Raw genomic sequence first — 25,615 nt, 5'->3', positions numbered from 1 at the left:
TAGTGACACGCTTTTATTACCAAGCTAGAACTATTACAATGCACAGTGCTTAACACGTTTACTGCATTAGACCACCTGACATAAAAACATCAATATCTTTCAAAAATTACCATTATTTCCAATAACAAGTGAATTCTGTGATAAGGAAAAGTTTTTATCAACTTAGAGTTTTAGCAAAGGTCAAAGGTCACCCCCCCAGAGATCTAGAGAGGGTAATCCATGTTTTTATCACCTCGCAGCTCGATTACTGCAACTCCCTTTACTTTGGCATCGACAAATCATCAATGTATCGTTTGCAATCGGTGCAGAACGCCGCAGCACGCCTTCTGACTGGGAAGCGCAAACATGATCACATGACGCCAATATTGGCCTCACTCCACTGGCTGCCAGTACGTTTTAGGATTGATTTTAAAATTCTCTTACTCGTTTTTTTAAATCATTAAATTGGCTGACACCTCAGTATCTGGCTGAACTGCTGCACCTACAGTCACAGCGATTAGGTCGGATAACCTGTCCCAAAGACAAAGTTAAAGACCAGAGGTGACAGAGGCTCTGGAACGCCCCCCTGCCCTGGCACATTAATGTGCCACACATGGCGTCTAACTCCCATTGTTTATGTTTGTTTGCTTTTATGTCTTTTTACTATGCTCTGTATCGTTTGTTTGTTTTTTTTATATGTTTTTATGCTTTCAGCATAAAACTTCAACCGCTTAAAGTAATTTTTCTATTCAGGGATGCAAATTAATTAATAATCTGTAATTTAACATTTTTATCAAGAAATAATAATGTGCTCTACTATTTTTTATGTTGTGAATATAAAAAAAATAATAGTTATATTTTAGCATTAAAAAGAGCTTCTACATACTGCTGTTTTAACCATTACAGAAAGATAAAAAAAAAAAGATTTTGATTATTACCAATGCTGTTAATTTAGGGCGGCTGTGGCTTTTTTAAACACTGTATATACTGCAATACTGCAACTTTTTAAATTTCATAAACTAAAAGAGCAAAGTGGATTGGAGTGTTCCTGATTACCCAGCCGTACCCGGTTCATGAAGAATTAAAATGTGGGTGATGCTATCTGATGCTGTAGTGGCCTGTAGAAAGAAATGCACCTGCTGTTGATGAACAAATTCATCTTTAAAATGATTATTTTTGTTCTTTCACATTTGTTCAGATTTGGGGAGTAACAGTGAGGAGGACAGCGACGTGGAGCGGACGTGTGACTCTTTACTAATGTGTATCGTCACTGTGCTGAGTCACGGCCTGAGGAGCGGAGGGGGCGTCGGGGATGTTCTCCGCAAACCTTCCAAAGAGGTACACGCAGCTGTGAACGTGCTCCTGTGTGTGTGTGTGTGTGTGTGCGTTTGTGAGGTAAAAGCATGTGTGTGTCTGTGTGTGTGTAGCATCCGCAGCTGTGGGTCATGTGAGCTGGCTCTGAGCCCGTCTTGCACTCAACTTGTTTTTGTTTCACAAGCGTGGAGGTTTCACAATGTGTCATTACAGCTGCATCGCCTCCACCTCGTTTCAGAATTAAACCTCGAAATAGATTTCCCCTGAATTCAGGCTTGGCCGCTAATGATGACAAAAGAGGATGTGTTCGCCGCACGTATTCACAACATGAGCCAGTTGGCTGTAGAAGAAATGAACAACCATGAAATCAACATTAATGGCACAGTGCTGCTTGTGACTGTGTGAATTTCAGACTCAGTTTTGGTGAAAATGAACTAAAAATACAAAACGAAAATACATTTTTTGAAATTGACAGTGAATTAGAACTAAGGTCCACTTATAATTTAGGTTATAAAACCTTCATATCTTTGTCACTGGTTTATTGTCTTTGTTGCTTTAGCATTTAGACTTTTAAAATCATCATCCACCACCACCTTTGGGTCATACTGTAGTGCAGGTGTGTCCAAACCCTTTTTTTACGAGGGCCAGATTCAATCTTCATCAGAAGATTTTTTAAAGACTAAAAGTTACATATAAATACACTGTTTTATAATCATTTTATTTGATTTATTTCATTGTCACAATTATCAGTTTTAAATGGCAATGTTACCAAATCTAAGCTACGCAGGAGTGAAAAAAATGTAAGAAATCAGCCATTTCCATCACATCTGGAGACAGATATTATAATCACATAAAAAAGGATGGATGGATGTAATTGACTGATGAGCTCATGGGGATAATAACTTGGGCCGAATTTCTGTTTAACTTTATATGGGGGAAACTAAAGACTTTTTAATCTTGAATTTTGACATTTTCTAAGCAGCTCTGTGTGTCCTTTGTTCCATTAAAGTTAAAAACATTTTTTTGTACATAAACTAAAATGTCCCAAATGTTCACACTGAATTTGGGGGGGAAAAAGGCGTTCCACTTTGCTGCTCCATCAGCTTGGAGTCATTAGCAGAAACAGCTGAATCTTTGAGAGCTGGTCTCACTGGATGTTTTTAAGTGAACTGAATCACTTCAATCTGGCCGCCGAGGTTCTCACAGATTCACACAATGTCGACAATTTTGTGGTGTATACTTATATACACGGATATTTTACAGTTTTCACACATTTAAGTTATATTTAATAATCCTGCTTCCTGTTCCTTTCACAGGAACCACTGTTTGCAGCCAGAGTCATATATGACTTGCTGTTCTTCTTCATGGTCATCATTATTGTCCTCAACCTCATTTTTGGTGTCATCATCGACACCTTTGCTGACCTGAGGAGTGAAAAACAGAAGAAAGAAGAAGTGCTGAAGACGACGTGCTTCATCTGTGGTAAGAATGCTCAGTTAAATCCTCCCTTTTTTTTCCACCACGAAGTTGCCGCATCATCAAATATTGTAATGGGGTTATTGTCTTGGGGATCAAACCCCTGGGTGACCTCTCACCCTGGCAGGTCATGGGTTAGGTTCTATCTAAGACTTCATTTGCATAATTAGTTCTCCCCTCACACTGTACCATCACTGAGTTGTTTGACAAACATCCATTCCTCTTGTGTATTTGTGGTTTTCCGTTAAGTTCATTTCAGTCAAGGTGTTTGCAGCTCGTCGCAGTCCTTCCTCTCGTCCTCCCCCTTTCTCACTTTTCTGTCGTTCCAAAGACAGGAGGCTGAGTCATGAGGGCTTCCTGCCACCGCTCTGCTCGCCTCCATAATTCATGTCTGTCTCACACGCACAGACCGTTTCTCCCACTCACTCACTCACTCACTCACTCACTCAACTCACGCATACTGTACACTCACAATAACACACTCACGCACTCACACTCCCTAATGTGTGTTGCAACGCCACGGATCGACCGACTTTGTCCCCACGTGAAGCGGCATCTGCATTTCCATATATGTGCATTACATGTGTGAATGTCTAAATAAGGTGCGTCTGTGTAGTGTGTGTGTGAGTGTGTGCGTGTGTGTTCTTGTTTTTAGGACATTTTTCTGGCCCAAACACGGACCTTATCAGGACCAGTGGTTCTCACGAAGACCAAAACCTGGTCCTAATGACGCGGAACCTCATTTCTGAGGAACTGGTTAAATGAAACAGTGTCATAAGAAGAGTAGCTGCACAAACCTGTGTGTGTGTGTGTGTGTGTCAGGTCAGGCAGTCAGAACGAGTGGTAAGCATATGGAATGAGAACGGTGTTATGTCACAGAGCCAGCCGTCAGCTCTGACTCACTCATATTAAACAAGGGCAGGCCACAGGGGGAGCTGCCGTCTCTATGGTTTCCAGAGCGATCACAAGGGAACAGAAGATGCACAGATTAGGCTCCGATCTCCACAGGCTTAAGTGGCCCTCCGTCCTATAGCCTGGTTTTGTAAGCCATCGATCTGTCAGTCAGTTTTGTATTAGTTTTTCAATTTTTGAGATATAAAGACAGTGTTAGATCATTAACTTCCTGTCCTGCAGGACTCATCGTTATTATTATTATTATTATTATTATTATTATTTGTAGTTGAATTGATATATTTTTTTGTTTAATGAATCAGACTCAACAGGCAGCAAACTGTCTTCTTATGATCATGGCTCTCTCTTGGCTATTATACATGAAGCGTTGTAATGTAACAAAAAACTAGTTCACGTAATTTCAAAATAAAAGCGTTCATGTTGATATAGAAGCGGTAAATGGTTCACAATATAAATGTATATGTATGTATGTATTGCATATGATGCAAAAACGTGATTTCAAGTGGCGGGCCACAGGTTTGAGACCTCTGTTGTAGGATTTACAAAAATTATTTTTGTAAGTATCTGTATTTTATGTTGTTATTTATATTTCTAGCAACATCAACTTTTTACTTTTAATACATTTCCCCTAACATTCTTTGTTACTACCAAATAAAAAGCTGCTTTACACTACAGTTTTGCATTCACTCACACATTCATACATCACATCTGTGTGCAGTGCATTTTCTATGCATGAATATGTTGGTGGTTTCTCTGTTTTTCGTCTTTGTGGGGCTTTTGTCCTCGAGTCTTATCAGTTTTCCATTTGTACATTAGTAGCAAATACTGTGAAGGTGGAAACTCCTCTTCATACACAGTGTATGTGTAGTGAAACTGTGTGGTCAGCACTCACGGCACAAGTTTTTTTTTTTTTTTTAAAACATCCTCTTGGCTGAAAGGATTTTGAAATGGTGTTTAAAACTAAGTGGAAATGCAAAAGCAGGCACTAAAAAAAACCTGAAAAACTGAAAATGCATATTCAGGAAGTTACTGAAAATGGAAAGTTTACAGTGATCAACGATACACGAGTGCTAAATGTTGGGACGCACAAAGGTTTTGATCTTTTTTTTAAGACGTATATCGTTAAAAATGTTGCATTGTTGCAATTCTTGTCTTTGGAATGTCCTTGTACTGTTCTTCTCCTCTTGTCTCGTGTCATTCATCAGCGTCTCAGTGTTATGTAAAAAATGAAAAGTGCTGTTTCATTCCTTCGATGGACACACCACTAACTCGGCTCATCTGATCGCCTGTCATGGGAATACTTCATCTGTGATTTGCTGCGGATGAACCTGTTTTTGTATGAGCCCTGCTTTGTACTGTTCATTTTTTTTTTTTATTATTTTAAAATAAAGTGCAGCACACAGTTATAAAAAATTTTTTTAGTGAGATGACTCCAATAAATTAAGCCTATCCATCTAAGAATGCATTTTCCCATTATCTCCCATTACCTTTTTAATGGATTTATTAAGAAAGAGGTTGAGTGGGCCAGTCCATGGATGAGCGGAAGGGAATTGGGCTTGCACCCGGAGTCTGGATAAATGGGAGGGTCAGGAAGGGCGTCTGGTGTTAAAAGATTCTGACGTATCAAATACTGTATGTGGGTCATCCATTGTGACGACGTCTAGCAGGTGAGAAGCTGGAAGAACATACAGTGTTTTTTTTAACCAGAAATGTGTTTTTTTTTTAACACATGCTTTTTGTCCCTTTCAACGTTGTGTAACTTGGCTCTATAAATAACACGTGTCGGTGTGTCTCTCCGCAGGCCTGGAGCGGGACAAGTTTGACAACAAAACCGTGACTTTTGAGGGGCACATCAAAGAGGAGCACAACATGTGGCACTACCTGTTCTTTATCGTGCTGGTTAAAGTCAAAGACTCCACTGAGTACACGGGCCCCGAGAGCTACGTGGCTGAGATGATCAAGGTAAACAAAAACCACCGCACCACCCACCTGTGTGAGTGACAACTTGCGTCTGTTGTGAAGGGATGAACACACTGTGACACCACAGCTGCAGCAGGATCGTCGCTGTCTTGAAGGAACACAAAGGGAGAAAGCGTCTTTTGTTATCCGTCCATCTGCTCCACGTAGTTAACGTCACTGCATGATGACTTAGACTTTTCTTTACTGTACGTTCTTTATTTCACTGTCGTTTGTGGAATTAGCGTGTCCCTCGTCTACTGATGTATTTACTTGTCGTGAGTGACACACTTTAGTATGTTTAAGCTGCTGTCAGCAACGTCATCCTTTAGCTAACTTCCTCTCTGTTGCTCCGTCAACAGTCGCGTCCCTCCTCCCAACTCATGTTTGGTGAGAAGGAGCATTTCATCACTGACAAACACCTTAACCTCACAAGCTGAGAGGAGGACCGCCTCTCTGTAGAGTTGTGCTCTCTGAATTGGTTGATGCCGATCGTCTTATAATTTATATTATCTAATGGTTAAACATCTACTCGTGCTGCTGTAGCATGAAATAAGGTGTTATAACCCAATAATAACCCATTAGATAACATAAATTATATGACGATCAGTGTCGATATTGTGGTGGAGTCTAATCCGATCTCAGGAGTGTTTACAGCCACCTCTGCGACATAATGTGTATTTTCTGATGGTTAAAATCTTATTTCATGCTACGGCAGCACAAGTAGAGCTTTGACTCACTGTCACTCCTGCGCACACACACACACACACACACACACACACACGGACATGTTAACATTAGACACATCTGTACAGTCATACTTATTTGTGAACAGACCTGACATCAGTGTTCACTGGAAGACGGTGCGTGTGAAGCCAGATTAGATCTCATGTGGTCACAGGAGACGCATTTAGGATGAATTACCAGTCATACTGTTCACATGTGTTCACTGGGGACTGATGTTAATTCCAGGTCTGACCGCTACCCTAGATTAAACTGTCAGACTCCAGAGACCACGGAGCGACCCGTATCACCCACCAGTCTCTCTAGATACCCAGTAAAATGTTCCTCTTTTCTAATTTCAACAGGCATCTCAGCAACACACACGCATATGTGGGCTGATAAACAGGAAGTCAGTGAAACAAGATATGAACCATAGTCATGTGCTGCCTAAAACTGGTTAGAGCACGATAAGGAATCCTTGCTCCGTTTACAGGAATTCATTCCTCTGAAATACACACCAGAGTTCACTTTTAAGCACCAAAAACATGAATGTCTTCCTGCTACAATTACCAATACTTTTCCACCATAACTTCAGCCCCTTTCTTTGAAAACTGAGAACTGATATTCTTGGTCGACAGGAGCACAACCTGGACTGGTTTCCACGGATGCGTGCCATGTCGCTGGTGAGCAGCGACGCTGAGGGCGAGCAGAATGAGATCAGGAACCTGCAGGAGAAGCTGGAGTCGACCATGAGACTGGTGGCCAACCTGTCTGGACAGCTGACTGAGCTTAAGGAGCAGGTACTGTAAAAGAAAAAAAATAGAATACCCTTGTTTGGTGTACAAAACGTCTCCTTTGCCTCTTATTTTCACTGGATCGCTCGTCTGAGAGCATTTTCATAATGTTCAGTGACTGGAGTGTTATTGACCACCTACACACCACTGTTTACTTGTGCTGTACCTCTGCCAACACAAACCAGCTACACTGACTGGCCACAGCTTTTTTTATCTACTCACTGACGCAAATATCTAATCAACCAATCACAGGGCAGCAATGACGGCCCGCTGAAGTTCAAAAAGAGCTTAAAAATGCATGGATGTTGGCGTATGTTGACGTATTTTAGAAACTCCTGATCGACTGGGATTTTCACACACAACCATCTGTATTGTTTACAGAGAATGGTCCAAAAGTTCTCTAGATGAACATGTTTAGTTTTTATTTCCAAATTTTAGTTTTTGTTGCCAAAGGTCAGAGAAGAATGAACACTCTGGTTGGAGTGACCACACCAGCCTCTTCGTACAATCTATAAAAATTAAGTTTTTCCCTGTGCTATTCCTTAAAAAGAGTGTAAAATAAATTTTAAAAGTTTAATTTCAGTGTCAAAAGAGGAAAAGGCAGTAGAATTAAAAAAAAAAGAATTAAAAAAAGTAAATAGTTAGGTAAATATATATACAGTAAAAAAATGAAAGTATTTCAAAGAAACATGTTATAGGTTTATGAAAAATGCAAAACTTACTTAGACTCTCAATCAATGTTTATTGTGTCACTGCTGAATGCATCTCTGCATTCTTATTGTGAAAAAAGACAAATCAGGAGTCCAGAGCGTCGACGGTGAAGTGTCCCCTCCTGTTTCCTCACAGATGACCGAGCAGAGGAAGCAGAAGCAGCGGATCGGCCTCCTCGGGCATCCGCCTCATATGAACATCAATCCGCAGCAGCCCGCCTGAAGATCCCTGGCCTCCACTTGTGCCTGAGTTCTCCTGACGGTGAAGCACATGTTACACAGGAGAGCGTCAACACACGTCCCCTCTCCTGTATGTATTTAGGTCTGACTGTAGACTGCAGCGCACGCTCCACCACTGAAGTGTTCCTGCACCTTATGTGCTTCTATGAAGGGAAAGTTATCTGAGTGTGTGACTCGTGGTCTCAGGTGTGTGTGTGTGTGTGTGTGGATGAGTGAGCGCTCAGTGCCTCTGGACCTGAGGAGCCCCCGTCTTGTAGGTTTTTGGGGATGAAAATCACTTGACTTCAGCTTTCCTACCCTGAACGCCTTCTGCATTGTACCACACTGACAGCATGCCAAAGTTCCTGAGGGAGGATTTCTCTCGAGTGGCCTTGTTATGAGGTTTCAGTCCTCAGCGTTGCACGGTCGTTCCAGCTCAGGTCACGTGGGTTTGAAGGTTTGTTTTGAACACTACATCACATCGCTCTATTTTTGTCTGACGGAAGAAGGAAGAAAAAAAACGAAATATGCAAAGACTAAATAAGGATTAACTCTTGCGAGCTGATGTGTGCTTTCATATGTGAAATCAAAGTATATTATATATTTAAAAAAAAAACAAAGAATTCACTTTATTTTCCAATGTGTTTTCTTCTTCACATGAGGACAGCACTTTCTTATCACTTTCATAATATTTTGTAATCTGAATGAAGGTTCTGTTTTGTCCCAGGACACTCATTTTACACTTTTTTTTTGAATACCTGTATGAAGATACTGGAGAGGCCTAGGGTTGACAAGTCACGTGACTTTAGTTCCGTGTTATTCTCAGCAGTGATTGGAGTGACACAGCACAAGCATAGAGCCACACTCAAAGGACTTTGGGACTGAAGGTAAATTAGATTTATTTTTCTTCTGTGCACTGAAATATTTAATCCTCCTTTAAATTCATTTAGTCCTAAAAGCACTGATGTTTTTCTGTAGCACTCAAACAAACTTTTCCGTCACTTTATTAAAGAACCACAACAGAATAACGCCGCAAGTGTTTAAAGGAAAAGAAAGAGACGTACGATTGTCGTGTGTCGCTCGACCCAACTCAACTTTTATACTAATAGATTGGTCTGTGTCTGAATTGTACATTTTCCATTCTTGGAGTATATTTAAATAAACAAGTGTGTAAAACAATCTGACCCGGTGCGTTAAACCTAAGACTGTGAAAATGCAGTTGTTTTGTTTAAGGAAATACTGAGAACTGGAGAGTTTTGATTTAAACGCAATACAAAGAAACGCCTATAGAATTGTGTGTACGTGTAACTGCTTTTAATTTTGTTTTCATTTAAGTATTATACTAACTCCCACAAACCTGTTTTAATACATTAGTGAGGACATATCACAGACATTATACATCCCTGAATACTAAAACTACGTCTTAACCCTGAAAAAGCCCAGAAAAATGTCCCCACAAAAATATAAATACAAGCACACACACACACACACACACACGTCCACCCAAAGTGAACTGAATTTGAATGAAATAGCCTTTATGCTTTGAAAACTTAACACATGAGTGGACAACTTACTTCCACCCACATTATATAATTAACAGACTGGACAGTTTATATTTTATTCGGTTGAAAAAGGCAGAAGTTGTTTCCCCCTTGATTCTTAGAAAAGCTTTCCAGATTTACTGAAAAGAGGAAGCATTGTCAGGATTTTCTCTTTTTTCTTAGAATTGGCTTTAATATAATGAAAATAGTCACACATTTGTTCCATCGTTGTTCTTTCGTTCGACCCCTGCTTTGGTCGTCCTGTAATCATCATCGATCCGTTGTATTTAATTTCCCGTGTTAAAGTTGATATCAGGCGTCTAACAGTGTTTGTATGAAAGCCAAAGTTTCAAGGTCGATGTGATGCAAGATTTAGAAAAACAAGTTTGACAGCTGCTGCTTTCTTATTCACATGAAAGCAAATATCTCAGTATCTCAAACTCTCCAAAAAAAAAAGTAATATTCTCTGTGTTTTTTGTGTTGTATTGTGATTATAAACAGTTTTTTTTGGTATTTAAGATTCAAAAACAACATGGTGACAAGTTCTGGGAGATTCTGAGTCTTTAAAAAAGCAACACCTTGGCCTGTAAGAAAAAAGGTTCAAAGGGATTTTGCTGCATGTGGTTTGCAGAGCAAAGTCCTGAGGAACGCGTGGTTAAATGGTGATTAGATCTTTTGACTAAGAAAGTTGTCACAATAATTCCTACTGTGGCGGATGCAAACTTGCACACAAGCTTCTGAAAAGTGTTGCTGCGTCATGGGCTCTTTAATCCAGACTATGAGTGAAATGTGGATTTTGTTGAGCCTGATGACAAAGATTTTATTACATGGCAAACCTAAAATAGTCAAGATGAGCGGTGAATATTCACCTGCAAAAATGTGCAAATTTAGAAGATTTAAAAAATAATAAGAAAGACAAAATGTCAGCATGAAAAGTAATATATTTAAAAATTTAAAACTAAAAAAAAAACAAGTCTCATAAAATTAGGATAAAACAATATTTTATTACTGGCAAAAGTACAATAAAATGACAATTAACTGCATGATTTGAGGAATCGTGATCAGTGCAAACCTGTTTTTGCACATTATTTGCAGTAAGATGAGTATCTGCATCTTCAGAGAGAGAGAGAGAGAGAGAGAGAAAAAGAAAACAGAAATGTGTGATGTGTGCTGACAATCTGCAGCAGAGAGCAGGTGCAGCCGCCGTGTGCTGGATGTGAGCTCAGCAGGCTCTCAGGGCCATGAGGGGATCAACGTGACAGTCTGTCCCGCCTCCTGACAACAGCAGCGGACTCCACACACACACACACACACACAGCCGTCCACGCTCAGGTGCACGTGGTTCTCCAGCAGCCGTGACCGCACCGTTTACACTGGAGGAGCCACCCTGCAATCTGCAGACATGTGAATCAACAAGGTGGATAATAACACACCACTGCACGTGTTTTTATTCTTCTTATTATTAGTATCATTATTAGATTTGGGTTTATTGTTACATCCCCCCATAGGAGAAATTCACATTGTCTTGCAACTCTTTAAATGTAAGTATAAAAACAGACGAGTTAAAAACAAGTATTAAACAAAAAACAGATAAATAGTAAAATGTGGAAACTAAATAAATATTGCACTGTTAGTTGCAATGTGCCCATATGCATATACATATATGTTGTACTTGTATGTATGTATATCATTTTCTGTGTGTAGTATATCTGTATAATAAATAGAAATAATATATATATTATAGGTATATAATCAATATTCAAATATTAATATATATATATAACATTTAAATATCAATACAAGATGACAAACACGACTTAAATAAAATAAGGGAAAACGTTGGAAACATTAAGATATTGACATAATATACATGTTATAATATTAAGAATATACATATTTTCAGTATTTTTTTTAAGTTTTTTTGATCTGATTTTATTGACAATATTATTGTATGGTGGATGTAGAAAAGTCTGTTGTGTCACTTTTGGCGACGTATTTCCATTTGTTTGGACTCATTTTTCTCGTTAAGTGCATATTTAATATATATACAGTGTATATATATATATATATATATATGTTAAAATTATATAGAAACAGCTGAGCAGAGTTCATTATGTGTCTGAAAGTTATTTTTTTTTTTGTTGTAGTTGGGTTAAAATACTGAGGTATCTGTTGGTTGTGTCGTCTAATTGTCCTAATCCACTAATTATGATTCTTCACTGCGCCTCTGATGTTTTAGTGATATTATATTTGAGGATTTATTTGCATGAGCAGTGTGGATCACGAGCCACCACACCCTCACGCTCACCCTCACGAGCAGCAGCAGCAGCAGCAGCTCAGCTTCTCTGGTTCGCCGCCAGCAGCACGTTCCCTGAGCGTTGGCGCGCCTCGCGCACCGCCGTGTTTCCATACACTTCAGCATGGTGGTACACGGGATCAGACACGCGCCGCCTCCCACTCTGACGTCCGCGGTCGTCCGCCCACTGAGGCTCCTTATCGGTGCAAAGTGGGCGGTCCCTCCGCCGAGGACACAGCGCCGTTTAACACGTGAGCCTCATGTGACGGAGGTAGGTCAGGCTGAGCGCAGAGTCAGAGGGTTTATCTGACTCCTCTCTCTGTCCTCCCCCATTCTCCCAACGCGCCACCAAGAGGTTTACCTTCTCCTGCGGCGGGACGCACAGCGCCAGGACTTTACATCCAATTATTAAGTGATCCTCTGGATATTTTTCTTTTTGTGCGATATTTATAAAGAAGAAAGGGCAAACTGTCTTTAAGAGCGTGGAAGCAAATAAATGCGTGTTTATTTGTGACTGAGTTGGAAAAGCACCTCGTTTTTAAGTGCGTAACTGGAGAGAGAAAGAAAATAAGAAGAAGAATGGAGCGGATTCCAAGCGCGCAGCCTCCTCCTCCTCTTCCTCTGTCCAAGCACCAGGCTGATCTGTCAGACATGCAGGGGTAAGTCACACTTTAAAAAACAAAACAAACACAAAAACATATATTCATTTACTAAATTCAGTCTATACTCTTGATTCTGTCTCATTGTTTTTATCTGTATTTCTTCCTTTAGGAGGGATTTCCTTATGTATGACTATAAACCCAGGCGGGGAATGAAGAGAGGAGACGAGAGCAAGGTATTTATGCTGTTTTGTTTTTGTTTTTTCTTAATTAAAAAAAAAAAAAAAAAAATTGAATAAAGTAAATGTTTTTTTGTGAACTGCAAGGTTATGGAAGAGCTGTACATCCAGAAAGGCTCACCTGATTTCTGCTATGACATAGACCTCCCCTCTGAGTGTCTGTGTGCGTGTGTGCGCGTGTGTGTCAGCTGAATTGCCCCTAAACTCTGCTGTTTGGCTTCATTCCTGCAGGAAACCTACAAACTGCCCCACAGGCTGATCGAGAAGAAAAGGCGAGACAGGATAAACGAGTGCATCGCGCAGCTGAAGGATTTGTTACCAGAACACCTGAAACTCACGGTAAGATTCATGCTGAGATTCACTGCACCACCGAGTGGCTGCTCTGGGCTATTACAGCCTGTGTGTGCGTCATCAGAGAAGGATGTGTCTGTGTCATGTTCAAATGGGCATTAAAAAAAATGTGTAGTTATTATTATAATCACGTTGCAGTTTATGTTGCATGTTTACATTTACGACTGAACAAATACGTTTTCGTCGGAGTTGTAATTTAGAAATCAGTAAAAAATCTTTATCATTTAGGATATATGCCATGGTGTACACCTGACACCTGTTTACATAGATATGCTCTATCAGTATAGAGTATATATAGAGATGTTTATATAAAGAGGATCCAAAGTTCATTAATCATAGTAGCTGCAGATGTTCTCTCCAGTTCATTCAGTCCTATTGAATATCATGCACAAGTGGGTAGTAAAGCCTGGTTCCTTCCTGTGTGTGTTATGTAAGAGGTGAGGATGTGCTGACTGTGTATGTGTCTCCTACAGACTCTGGGCCATCTGGAGAAGGCGGTGGTTTTAGAGCTCACACTGAAGCATGTGAAAGCGCTCACCTCTCTGCTGGAGCAGCAGCAGCAGCAGATCCTCGCGCTGCAGAATGGCATGCAAATTGGTAAGTCGTGGATCACTGACACGCACAGATGTGGAAATGCACGTCCCATTTGTGTTAGAGTGCAGAATGTCTGACTGTGTGGTTTGTTTGCTGTGTTTACAGAGCAGCCTCTCGTGAGCCAGGAGAAATCAGAGGAGATGTTCTGCTCTGGCTTTCACATGTGTGCCAAGGAGATTCTTCAGTTTCTCACCACTCACGAGACCGATGGAGACTTCACGCCATCGCATGTGGTCAGTCACCTCCACAAATTAGCTGCCGAGGTGCTGCAAGGTCCAAACCGACCCTGCACCCCTCTGAGCCCACCACGTGAGGAACCTACCTACCACCAGCACCAACCTCACAAAGAGATGCACACCAGCTCGGCCCCGAAACCCAGCGAGGGCTACAGGAGGAACTGCGTACCTGTCATCCAGCGGGTTTACGCTCCAGCGAGCAGTGAGCTGAGTGGCAGTGACACAGACACAGATAGCGGTTATGGAGGAGAGCTGGAGAAGAACGAATCTGCAGACCTGCAGGGACGTCCAGATTACTACGGCCAGGAGAGCCAGCTGAAGCGAGCACTGGGAGAGCGACAGAGCTCCGGCATCAAGCAGGAGGACGGTGAGTCGCGCCATAAACGGCCTCGCGTGGAGTCGTCCGAGGATGAGTCGTCCTCCAGCGGTTACAGTAGTTACATGAGCGCGTCTTCTAGCCGTCCACCCCCTCCACATCCCCTCTGCATGCCTTTCTACCTCATTCCACCCTCTGCTGCAGCCTACTTGCCAATGCTGGAGAAATGCTGGTACCCCGGCGCCATGCCCATGCTCTACCCCGGTGTAGGAGGCTCCGCGCCCTCAATATCCAGTGAAAGACCACCTCCACCTCAGCTGGTGTTGTCTCCCAGGGGAGGCTCTCCAGCCCCAGCTGTATCTCAGACCCCCATGGACTCCCCGGCCCTCCTTCAGGCGTTAAAGCAGGTACCACCCCTCAACCTAGAAACCAAAGACTGAAAGAAACCGGATGAAGACATGATCCCACTATAGTACTCGAGAACAGAGACAGTAGTAGGAAGCCGAAGAAAAACTGAGCTGTTCCATAATCCATCCTCATTCCTCTCATCTGTTCTTCAGCCTGGAGGTCAAACAGCAGATGTGAGGACTTGGAGAAATGATCAAGAAGAGGTGGAGAGGGGAGCAGCGTCCGTCCACTCCAGGAGGACGCAGAGCTCGTCGTTGAATGTTAAATGCTCAGTGATATTTAATGTATCATATGAACTGGACCTGCCCTGCAAACACAAAAAAACACACACTCTCACTTGGTTGAATGTAAAGAACAAGTTTTAGATGCTGCTGTTAAAAGTTTAAATGCTGACGACACTGATGCAGTTCACCTGTCGCTGTTGCGACAGAGACATGCCATCCAGAGACTGTTGCACCAAATGTTAGTAGAAAAAACACCACCCAAAGTCTGTCGCCTATGTCCTGTCATCGTCGTCCGGACGCTATTATGACAGTCGTCATGAAATACATGGGGTTTCTTTGAGTGTTCATGGACACGAGTATGGCTACACCCGATCCACGGGGTGAAAAAAATGACAGTCACATGACCACACTGAATGAGAAGTCTTGTGTTTTTGTTAGAAACCAGACGGCTGAGATGGAGTTTCTGTAATTATTGTTCATAAGCCTCATGTACATTTTTGATTCCCACCAGTCTTGCACCCTCTCCATCAGGGGAGATCAAAGGAGGACAGAGTGTGGACAAGTGTATGTTGTTGTACTCAGAAACTGTGTACATATACTGTGTAGCACTGTGCTGGACCAGGTCTGCCTCCACAACACATCTGTTTCTGCTCGAGTCAAACCTGGTGTTTGTTCTTGCTGTTGCCTTTTACTTGTGAAAACGCTGATGAACGTCAGATGTTCATTCTCTGTACTGCGCGTGAATACTGGAGTCAAAGGAGTGACTAGGAGAGACATGAATGTAAGTTTTACCAGAGGATTAGTTTTCTATAGAATGAGGTACTTGAGATTTTATATTTTGGGACCTACACGAAAGATGTTTGATGTACATATTTTGTCTATTAATGTTGATATACATTATATATATGTGTATAATAAAGTATTTTTTTTCCCGTGGAATTTGCTTTGACTGTTTATGTTTGAAAGAGACCGTGTGTATGATTGCATTTGTTTCCTCTTTAGGACCTTTTCTGTCATAAAAACTCACCTTGTCATGACTAATGGTCCTCATGGGGTCCAAAGCCTGCTCCTAATGAGGCCAAACTTCATTTCTGAGGAACAGGGCCAAGATCTGAATTATGACTAGTTAAGCTTAAGGATAACATTTTGTTTAGGCTGTCCAAATGAACAAAAGTCAATGCAGTGTCCCAAAAAAGAATAGTTGTGCAAACCTGTGTGTGTGTGTGTGTGTGTGTGTGTGTGTTCTTGTATGTGTATTTTGTGAGGACCAAAAATTGTATAAACCATGCGGAGTGAGGACATTTGGGGAAAGTGAGGACATTTTGGCTGCACCTTACATCTTTAAAGGGCTTTTTAAGGGGGTTAAGACCTGACTTTAGGGTAAGGGTTTACAATTGGGTTTTGGTTAAGGTAAGGGTTTCAAGTTAGGCATTTAGTTGTGATAGTTAAGGTTAGGGCAGTGATTCTACATCATTTTCTGTCATGCTCCCCCCCTCGAATTGAAATAGCCTGATAATTTTTATTTATTTATCTGTATAAACCACTGTATGAGTTGTCCTGCCCTGCCTCTCACACCTCCCCCCGACACCTCACCACGCCGCACCCAGGGGGGCCCAACCCACTATTTGAGAAGTACTGGGTTAGGTTAAGGGGCTAGGTAAGGCATTATTTCTATGAGGGTCCCAAAAATATATAAACCTATCTTTGTGGGGACATTTTGACCTTGTGGGGACATTTTTGCATGGTCCAATGACCTTAAAGGGCTTTTTCAGGGTTCAGACCTGGTTTTAGGGTTAGGGTTAGGGTAAGGGTTATAGTTAGGCACTTAGTGTGTGTGAAAATATCTCGCAATGAAATTCAATCACCAGTCCAGCTTTAGTTGAGAACATGTCTAAGGAAACACTGATGTAACGGCAGAAAGGAAGCCCGGCTCTCCTGCTGGTAAACCGTCTGTGCGCATGAAAACAAGTAAACACATGAACACAAACAGTTAGAGATAAAAACCCTGATGCAATGATCACATGACAATGAGACATTTTGAATATGAACTTACAAGAGGCTTGATTAAATGTGAAATGTAGTGATGCCAGAATTGTGATCTCTCTCCCTCTGTCTTTCTACTCCACCACACATCTGCACATTGCTCACAGATGCTTATCAAACATATAGAAGCATAAATCACAATAATCACTGTTTATCACTTCAACCTATGTTGTGTAATCACACTTTCTCAGACACGTTATCATGCTCACGGTCTTAGTTTCATCTCGTTCTTTAAATATGAACAAAATGAGCATTTTAAACTGAATTTTTTTTTTTTTTTATGGAAATGTTGTTCCATTTTAGTTTGTTTGTACAAAGAACGGTTGAAGGACACGACCTGCCCTCTAAATGTCATTAGTTCCTCCTGAACAGAGAGGCCTGTTGTAGGCAGTTGCAAGTTTGGATGCTGTCATGAGATTCTATTTGCAAGCTGATGTTTGTGGTGTAACTCAGCCATTTTTCTGCCAATTTAGCAATTTTTCAGTTAAGGTTTAGATTTCTCAGTAGCCCGCTTGGTTCCTGGAAGCCACGTGGTTAAAATGATTGCCTTATAACCACAATCTCTCCACTGATGCATGCGATACACATCCCTCCTTATTTTTTCTTTCCTCTCTGTGTCTGTCCGTCTCTGCAATTGATGGCAAAAATGTCAAATTCTGTTTGCTACACATTCCAGGCTGATATCCAGAATAATACAATTGTTGAAACATAAATAACTAAATCCATTTCGTCAAATATGTGGTAATTATTATGTGTGTCTAAATCACCCAGGGAAGCTCTGTTTTCTAAGCACTTTCGTTTCCATGAACACAGATGATGTTACAGCTCTGACTTCTATGGCATATTTAGAACTTTGTTTTTATTAAGAGGCTGGAACAGGAGATATGCCATCTTCTAAGTAGAAGCTGCAAATTATTTCCTGCCCTTTTATTTTTTTTTCCTTTCTCCTCCAGCAAAGCGTTCCCATAAAAGACTGTTTCATTTTTTAAGCTTTATCGCCATCTACTGGAAACATACGATACATTGCAAGCATTGCAACAACTGAATATGAATAACTCGGGAGAACAGTTTGATTTACAAATTTAGAACTTTAAAGTTGGCGGTTGTTATTCTGAGGACAGGACCCAAATGTTTTGATGGGTAGTTTTCAAGTTCCTCACCATACTTTTTTTGTCGCATAAAACCCCTGTGCGTATACTTCAGTAATATATTCTTTAAACAAAACTTAATAATTAAATAATCACTTCAGCTTTAATGTTAACTCCTTCATAATTACAATCCAGGTCATCAAAAAATATAAAAGAATGTTTGTCAAAACCTCCTCAGCGTCCCACTGTTTGCTTTCTGTCCTCTGAACACACAGTATGTTCCCCACTATAGTCCTCTTTATGTTTTGCCATGTTTTGCCTGTTAGAACAGAGGAACGAGTGATGCCTGTGGAAGCTGCGGCGAGAGGACAGAGTCAGGTTACGACAGGAACTATTTCCAGTCACAGGCTTCAAGCTCAAGATCTCCAGCGTAGGGAGGGGACCCTGGAGTGAAGGAAACACCTGGGTGGAAGTCTTGTGCTGGGCCTCAGAAATCGTCTGGGGAAGAAAGAACCTAGTAATATGGGATGCCTGTCCTCGGCCGGCCTGAGATTTACAGTGCAGCATGCTGTGAGGGGAACTGAGGGAAAAAGAAAGACTGCGTGGGACGAGAGTGGCTCTGTTCGCACTGAGACGCAACCGTTGCTCTTTTCTCTGCATTTTCTTTGGAGATGTTGATGTCAGCTGCCCTTTTGTGTCTTCAGCAGTTTGGTTCTCTTTGCCTGCATGGTTAGAAACAGCAACTGCATGGGTCTTCTGATGTGATGATTTATGTCTTGTTTTCACCTCTATTGGAGACGTCCGGTCTGAGGAAAACTGGATAGCAGGAAATGCACGAAGGAGAGGTCTGGATCGCCTCACAGAAGCTCCTTCCACCAGAAGGTTCATGCCCACATAGTGAGGAACTTCAACTGCAGTCTGGGAGGACGATAAAGGAAAAACATTCTCCTTTTAACATCCATCCAATAGCTGCCTGCAAAACCTCTGGAAGATCTGGACCCCTTATCTAGATTATTACAAACACGCACAGGCCACATTAAACAAGAACTATAGGATGCAAAGCAGAGACTGGCTCCAAAAGACTTTGTAGTCCAGTTTGTGTTTTTGAGTGTGTGACCCCACAGGTTACATATATACATCTAAATGTTTTGTAATCTAATGTTAATGTTATAAACTGATAAATTAGCAGCCTTTCTGCATGGAGTTTGCATGGCTTTTCTCTAGTTCCTTGCCACAGTCCAAAAACCATGCAGATTTGGGGAATTGGCAAATTGGACGTTCTAAATTGAGAGTGTGAGAGTGAATGGTTGTTTGTATCTGTGTGGCCTAGTGATGGACTGGAGACCTGTCCAAGGTGTACCCCGCCTTCCACCTTTTTTCAGGTAGGATTGTCACCAGCGCCCCCGTGACCCTCATGTGGAGGATAAAGCCACAGGAGATGGGTGGATGGAAAACAACAACAAATAACCTATCCATCTATTGCCTTGTGTTATACTGTATTCCCACCTGTTTGTAGATTATATGGAATCCTCCTGTGTAAGCACTAGAATCCGCCCGCCAGTCCAGCACAACCCTCAGTGTGTCCAGCTGCACAGCAGGGCAGAGGCGGGCGGTCACAGCCGTGGAGCAGGCCATCGTCGGACTGGCATTGATCTCCAGGAGCCAGGGCCTCAGATCTCTGCCCAACATAAAGTCAGCTCCATAGAGCTCAAAGCTGGCCTTGCGGTGCTCGACCAGGTCCTGGGCTGTCTGCAGGGCATGAACCACTGCTTGCTGCATGCCTGGGACCACCACCGTCTCCCACTTTGCCCCACGGCCCTGCTGCTGCAGAAAAGCCTTGAACTGAGAGCAGGACCACATGTTGTCCAGAGGCACGGCCGGATGGCGATCACGAGACGGCTGGAAGTGCTTCTGGATAGAGTTGTTGCACAGGTGAACTGAGCTGAGGAAAATAACGCATAAGATCTATCATCATGGTTTAAATAAGGTTAAGTAAGTCATTTATTTTGTTAATAAACCCTCCAAAAGTAAGTTAAGCCCCCCAAAAACTATTTAACTTGTTTGTCTGACCCTCTTGCCTTACCTGTCAAGATTCTTTGTGGAGTAGGGCTGAGTGGAGAAGCGCAGGTAGCACTCTTTGTAGAACCACACAGTCAGAGGGTTCCAGTCCGTTACGAGGAACCACTGACGGAGGTCAAACTTGGTGCCGTGGACCAGCAGAGGACGTTCCAGGTATTTCTGAACCACCCACTTACTCTCCTTCGTCATGGCTCTGTCTGTGTCTATCAGTGCCAAAATGTCCTCCAGGCGGTTCATACACATAATACCTGCACAATGGTTGTTATGACAGGGATTCAAACATAATCAGTCACAATTATTGTTGTCCGTATTTCAGCGTTATGCAGCCTAGCAGAGGTGAAACTTTAAATTCGGAGATTACTCTACAGTATAAATGTTATGTTGCTGAGGAGAAATCCTCACCGCGTCCTCTTGACTTGGCACCCGGTTTGATAATCCAGATGTTACTCAGTCCGTCTGTGTCCAGCTGAGGACAGCACTCCTGCAGTCTGTTCAACATCGCCTGGCAACGCCCCACAAACACACCGCTACCACTGATCACGGCACCTTCACTACATAGAAACGGTTTTATTAGCGTTTTAGATTGACATACATTATCATACTATATGACCCTACTGTGTCCAGATTGTTACATTCATTTTTAAAATATAGGACTTGGGCATCATTTATCTACTGTTTTTAACATAAAGTTCAACTCTGACTAACTCTTAATTCCAAACTGAGGCCTAACATGAACTCTAGTTAGTGTAAAGAACATAATATATACAATATTTACTGTATGTCTATTGCTTAGAAACACCCACACACTGATTATCACTCCTAGTAACTCCTAGTAACCTAGTAACCACAAAAGGATAATTATTGCAAAGGCAAACTAGAAGCATCCTGAAAAAACACAAAAAACAAAACCATACTCACTGAACAACCATGTAGTAGTTCTGCAGAAACTCTGTCCACTGTTGTCCCTCCACTGTTGGGGCCGTTTCCGCGGTTACGTCAATGTCACCATGCTCTAAAACACTGAGAAACTCTTCACACACGTGCAACGCTGTGTCAATCATCTCTGGATCTAACTCTTTGAAAAGAAAGAATGGATTTGTTACATGATACTTCTTCTGTGCTTCATATGATGCTGTGCATTTGTAGCTATTTTACCTTCGACGGTGCTGGTTTTAGCTTTTTGTTCCCCAACCTCTGCTCCCTGTCTGCTCCATGTTTCCACCACATGCTGCAGCAGGCTGGTGCAAGCTGTCCTCCTGAAGTCCTCTTAGTTTTCACGTCATTCAGAGACAGAATGGAATTATGGTGAACATAACATGTAACACAAAGGCTGACAGATTATCTTAAAGCTCCAGTATGTCACATTTAGGAGGCAGAAATTGAATAAACAATCCTTAACTATGTTCAAATAAGTGCATAATACTTTTTTTTTGTTTTTCGTGATATACACTTTAAGTAAGGGCCTTACTTTACGGAGGCTGTCATCTTGTGCGTTTTGTTTCTACCATAGCCTGAATGGACAAACCACAGAAACTGTGTTTTTGTACTAAAGTTTAAGCTTAGTGATTAAAAAAAGAGCAGGCCACAGAGGGCCTGTCCACACGGAAACGGGTTTAGGTAAATACGCATGCTTTTCTTTGCCGGAGAGGCGTTCAGTCCACACAGAGACGGCGTTTTAGGGGACCTGAAATGGTATTCTTTGAAAAAGCCTCCCAGAGTGGGAAAATCTCACAACGCTGGCCTCGTGTTTCCGTGTAGACAGCGAATACGATACTTTAGGAAAACGATGACGTCATATTCCCAGCTCTGTCTTGTGTTTGGAGATTGTTTTGCCAAACTTCTGTCAATGAAAAGTAACTAAAGTCAGTCTGAAAAGACGCCAGATATCACAGGACACGTCCTGTCTGTAGAGAGTTCACACACGCGGGTGAAAAAAGTGTTGAATCGTAAAATAAAGAGAAGAGAAGAAAACAAAACCTATTTTTATTTTAATAAACAACACAGATCAGAGTGATTGTTCCACACACAGTCTGCTGCACTTAGATGTCACCAATTCTCACATACTGGACCTTTAAAGGTGTCTTTGACACTTGATATATCATTGTGCAGATATTATATCTCCATGTTCCATGTCAACGTAAAAACACACACCTTTGAGTCTATGATTTAAAATAGGATTCTTGTCAATGTGTTGATGAAGTACAACAAACCTATGAATGCATGCTTTTCGTCTTCAGCTCCGAGTCTGTAGCATCTGGGAAAGAAGGTGTCCGGATCTGCAGCATCAAACCACTGAAGGTTACGCAGGTTCACACAGAGCCCCACCTGAAAAGACACACAGAACAAGTTCAACTATGGCCACAGCTCAACACCTTTCAGTCAATCATGAGAAACTCTTGAGAGGCGTGACCTTGGTGGTGAAAGTTCCCACGTTTGCATAGTGATTGGTCACTTGGTCGCTGCGTAAGCCGCGACAGTCGATGTAATCTCGGCGCGTTGTCCAGTGGAAATACGGGGTTTCATTCCGAACCAGGCGTGACTGAAATGGTGAAAGGCAACATTTTACTGCACAGCTTTCATCTGAAACATGCTCACCTTCACGAGAATGATCTCTTACCATGAGCTCATACATGTCATCAAAGTTCTCCTCTTTCTCGCCTTCATCCCCTCTCTCTGAAACAGATAAGAGCAGAGTGTGTGTGTGTGTGTGAGACAGGCAGGGGTCTGTGCAGTGAGGTCCATTATGTATTATTTATTAGGGGACGGGGTTTATTTGGACAAGTGCTTCGGTGACATAAAGCTTAAGTCCTGCACTTCCAGCTTTTACACAAGAATATTTCAATGTTTCATGTAATCTGTCTTTTGCAGAGGTGGAAAGTAATGAATTACACTTACTTGCTTTACCGTAATTGAGTAGGTTTTTGTGTACTTTTAAAGTAATTTAAGTGTAAATTTACTTTTACTTAAGTATGTTTTTTTTTGGGAATTGCTGTACTATCACATCCGTTACTGAGTAAAAAAATGTGTGAATGAGGACAGGTGAACAGATGAGAAGAGGGGTGAATTGTGAATAGGTGAATTTAAGGTCCCTGAGTGAGTGAGAAAGTTTAAGCAGTTGTGACCTTTGACCCATGTTGACTGACACATTATGTGTTTACATATTTGTGTAAAATGACTACCGTGTTGTGACCTTTGATTGTGACTTGTACAGAAACACACTTAATGTTTATATTTTCTTTGTTTTATGTGTGAAACTTCATAGTCAGAAGAGCTCCTTTTCTTACCAGTAACATCAGCGCAGACATCACCATCATCACCATCGTCGTCCTCATCACCATGGTAATGAGGTGGCCTCTGAACTGGATGGGGCAAACATCGTTCCACCCACCCTCTGGCCCATAAGGCAGTGCGGATAACAGGATAGGGCCCCTGCACTGAAAACACTCTCCTCAACTGAGAGTGGATGGAAAGGGAAATTTGACTCTATAGAAGACACATGTGCAGCTATGATACAGTTCATTTTACGTATTTATTTTTTCATTTACAGTCACCTTGACTGCTTTGTCCACAAGCGCCTTGGCTGTTTTCAGCCTGTCTGGCCTGATTGCAGGCAGGCTGGGCACAAGACTGCGGTTTAACCTCCCTTCCACTGGAGCCACAGAGGACTGTAAAACTGAGGCAAAAATGTATATATAAATGTGTTCAACATTTTTGTATATGAAATATATATATGCATATAGAATATGCTCTTACCTGGCATTTGCTGCATTTTAATTGTTGAAGTTTTCCCCAGATGCAGAAGTATCAAGTTATTTCTGCAAAAGCAATTTTAACATCATTATAAACCACGATAAGAGATACTTTTTTTTAAATAATTATGATAACGATCTCATTGGATCTTAATAATACAAAATAAACAGTTTTGCTATCAGCATAGCTGCCCATCAGGTTCTCTTCTGTGATTCTTTGAATCCACTGTTATCAAAGTGGCACGTGGCACCCACGTTGTCACTGCTTCTGAAGAGGGATGTAAATCAGGTCAAGCAGGGATCTGAATCTGGACAGAGCTGACTGAGCTGTATGGTTTCTTACTGACACTAACCCATGCGCAAAAACGCAAAGTGCCCACATACGCACACACACACGGCCAGCAGAGCACACACACCGCAGAAACGTGCTTAAAAAATGAAGTTGATTTCACCAACTGTCTCTCTAACAGCGAACATGCAGTCAAACAAAGAGCTGAGCCCAAATCTACATGAAACATACAAATGCTGTGGCCCGTCCACTCGCTCCTGCGTCCTTCCTCGCGTTCCCACATACACAGTTCCCATAACAACCACGCATACTCCCGCAATATGTTTGTAGTTACCATGGCAACCGCGCCCCAGAAGAAACAGGACGCCCGCCGTGCGTCAGGTGGATGAAAAAACACATTTGGTCACGCGCTGACGAAAGTGGATCACCTGCCTGATGCTATCAGTTGCAGTGTGACTTACACGTGATGGTGACAACAACTGACTGTGGTCATATCACTGCAGCTCTGAGCTCAGTGGTTACTCAACTAAACTTTATAACTTTTAGCCAGTGGCCTATATTGATTTTCCATCACTGGAAAAATATAGAAAAGTCTGCAAAACTCTGCTGATCACAAATCAGTCAGACTCTCATCAGCACCATGTCCAATCAACACAACAAAATCCTAATTCTCAGATTGCAAAACTAAATTTAAAAGTCAAATTGCATACTTGACCTTATTAAAGCAGACAATTATCATCACTCTTTGAGAAACACAAGAGCATGATCCTGATTAGATGCAGAAGAGGCAAAGAGGCAGAGACACAAGACAGAGAAGAGAAGCATTTCCTCCATTTTTACATAGACATGACAAAGAAAAAAACAAAACCTCCTGGCATTTACCCCAGAAAAGAAACTAGAGATTGTACTTGGTGAGGAGATGACAGCTGCTCTGGCTGTTATATATCTACATATATATATCTGCTAAACTCACTGCACTGATATTTGCAGTAGATTGTTAACATTATGTAATATATGGAGAATTCCATATCCGTAAAATGAAATTTATAACTGGCAAATATGTCATTTTCATCAATGTCAATACGGCAATTTAAATTAGACACTCTAACGTTATTGAATGAAAAGGTGCTAAGCCCACACTGTTCACTCTATTGTCTCTGTCTTACATGTGCACATGTCTGTGGATTACTCTCTGTCAATGCCTTAATTTACCACAAGGTGGCACCCAAGCCTTTGTAGTAGCCCTCTGTGTTGTGAGCTCAATAACATCCATAAACTGTTACTTGAGTCCTCATTTGCTCACTGCTGACTTTTCATTCATGTTCTGTGAATGAAGACTGTATTGAAATACTCCATTTATGGTTCGATGATTACATGATTTTACTTTATACTCTATATACTTTATAAGTTGCTTCACAGCATTTACAAAACATCCGTGTCTGATCCAAGTACAGAATAATACATTGTTATATGAAAATGC

General features: G+C 41.6%; 3 protein-coding genes across 10 annotated transcripts in view; 2 read left to right on the top strand and 1 right to left on the bottom strand.

The window, feature by feature from the left end:
• Positions 1–9,262, top strand: part of LOC131460635 (inositol 1,4,5-trisphosphate receptor type 1) — a 78,548-nt gene extending 69,286 nt beyond the window's left edge. For all 8 annotated transcript variants that reach the window (XM_058631281.1, XM_058631277.1, XM_058631276.1 and 5 more), the window contains 5 exons: positions 1,178–1,317; positions 2,610–2,775; positions 5,483–5,643; positions 6,999–7,160; positions 8,001–9,262. In XM_058631281.1, the coding sequence (XP_058487264.1) occupies positions 1,178–1,317; positions 2,610–2,775; positions 5,483–5,643; positions 6,999–7,160; positions 8,001–8,087 (716 nt within the window). In that variant the 3' untranslated portion in view covers positions 8,088–9,262. The remainder of the gene's footprint in view (positions 1–1,177; positions 1,318–2,609; positions 2,776–5,482; positions 5,644–6,998; positions 7,161–8,000) is intronic.
• Positions 9,263–12,189: 2,927 nt separating this feature from the next.
• LOC131461473 (class E basic helix-loop-helix protein 40-like) lies at positions 12,190–15,820 on the top strand. Its single transcript, XM_058632766.1, has 5 exons — positions 12,190–12,579; positions 12,692–12,755; positions 12,990–13,097; positions 13,583–13,706; positions 13,809–15,820. Exons 1-5 carry the CDS (start codon positions 12,500–12,502, stop codon positions 14,693–14,695), a joined length of 1,263 nt encoding a protein of 420 aa, XP_058488749.1. The 5' UTR covers positions 12,190–12,499; the 3' UTR covers positions 14,696–15,820.
• Positions 15,821–18,123: 2,303 nt separating this feature from the next.
• Positions 18,124–24,378, bottom strand: ttll3 (tubulin tyrosine ligase-like family, member 3). The gene is made up of 12 exons (XM_058632481.1): positions 23,851–24,378; positions 23,649–23,770; positions 23,382–23,550; positions 22,715–22,770; positions 22,508–22,636; positions 22,308–22,422; positions 21,253–21,363; positions 21,016–21,172; positions 20,500–20,648; positions 20,102–20,345; positions 19,525–19,960; positions 18,124–18,936 (listed from the first exon to the last, which is right to left on the bottom strand). Exons 1-12 carry the CDS (start codon positions 23,864–23,866, stop codon positions 18,253–18,255), a joined length of 2,388 nt encoding a protein of 795 aa, XP_058488464.1. The 5' UTR covers positions 23,867–24,378; the 3' UTR covers positions 18,124–18,252.
• Positions 24,379–25,615: the final 1,237 nt, after the last annotated feature.

The sequence above is a fragment of the Solea solea genome, chromosome 6 (genome assembly GCF_958295425.1).
Source record: "Solea solea chromosome 6, fSolSol10.1, whole genome shotgun sequence".
Lineage (NCBI taxonomy): Eukaryota > Metazoa > Chordata > Actinopteri > Pleuronectiformes > Soleidae > Solea > Solea solea.
The sequence above is the reverse complement of the archived record's forward strand: the minus strand, read 5'-3'. Positions and strand labels throughout refer to the sequence as shown.

What these genes read in the sequence shown, in the direction of transcription:
- ttll3 (XM_058632481.1), bottom strand. An exon ending in ATGACATGTATGAGCTCATG is followed by an intron (nt 22,637 to 22,714) that starts GTAAGAGATCAT and finishes TCACCATTTCAG; the next exon opens with TCACGCCTGGTTCGGAATGA. An exon ending in TCCATATAATCTACAAACAG is followed by an intron (nt 18,937 to 19,524) that starts GTGGGAATACAG and finishes TCGTCCTCCCAG; the next exon opens with ACTGCAGTTGAAGTTCCTCA.
- LOC131461473 (XM_058632766.1), top strand. Translation starts at nt 12,500, where the DNA reads ATGGAGCGGATTCCAAGCGCGCAGCCTCCTCCTCCTCTTCCTCTGTCC. An exon ending in GATCTGTCAGACATGCAGGG is followed by an intron (nt 12,580 to 12,691) that starts GTAAGTCACACT and finishes TTCTTCCTTTAG; the next exon opens with GAGGGATTTCCTTATGTATG. An exon ending in GCAGAATGGCATGCAAATTG is followed by an intron (nt 13,707 to 13,808) that starts GTAAGTCGTGGA and finishes CTGTGTTTACAG; the next exon opens with AGCAGCCTCTCGTGAGCCAG.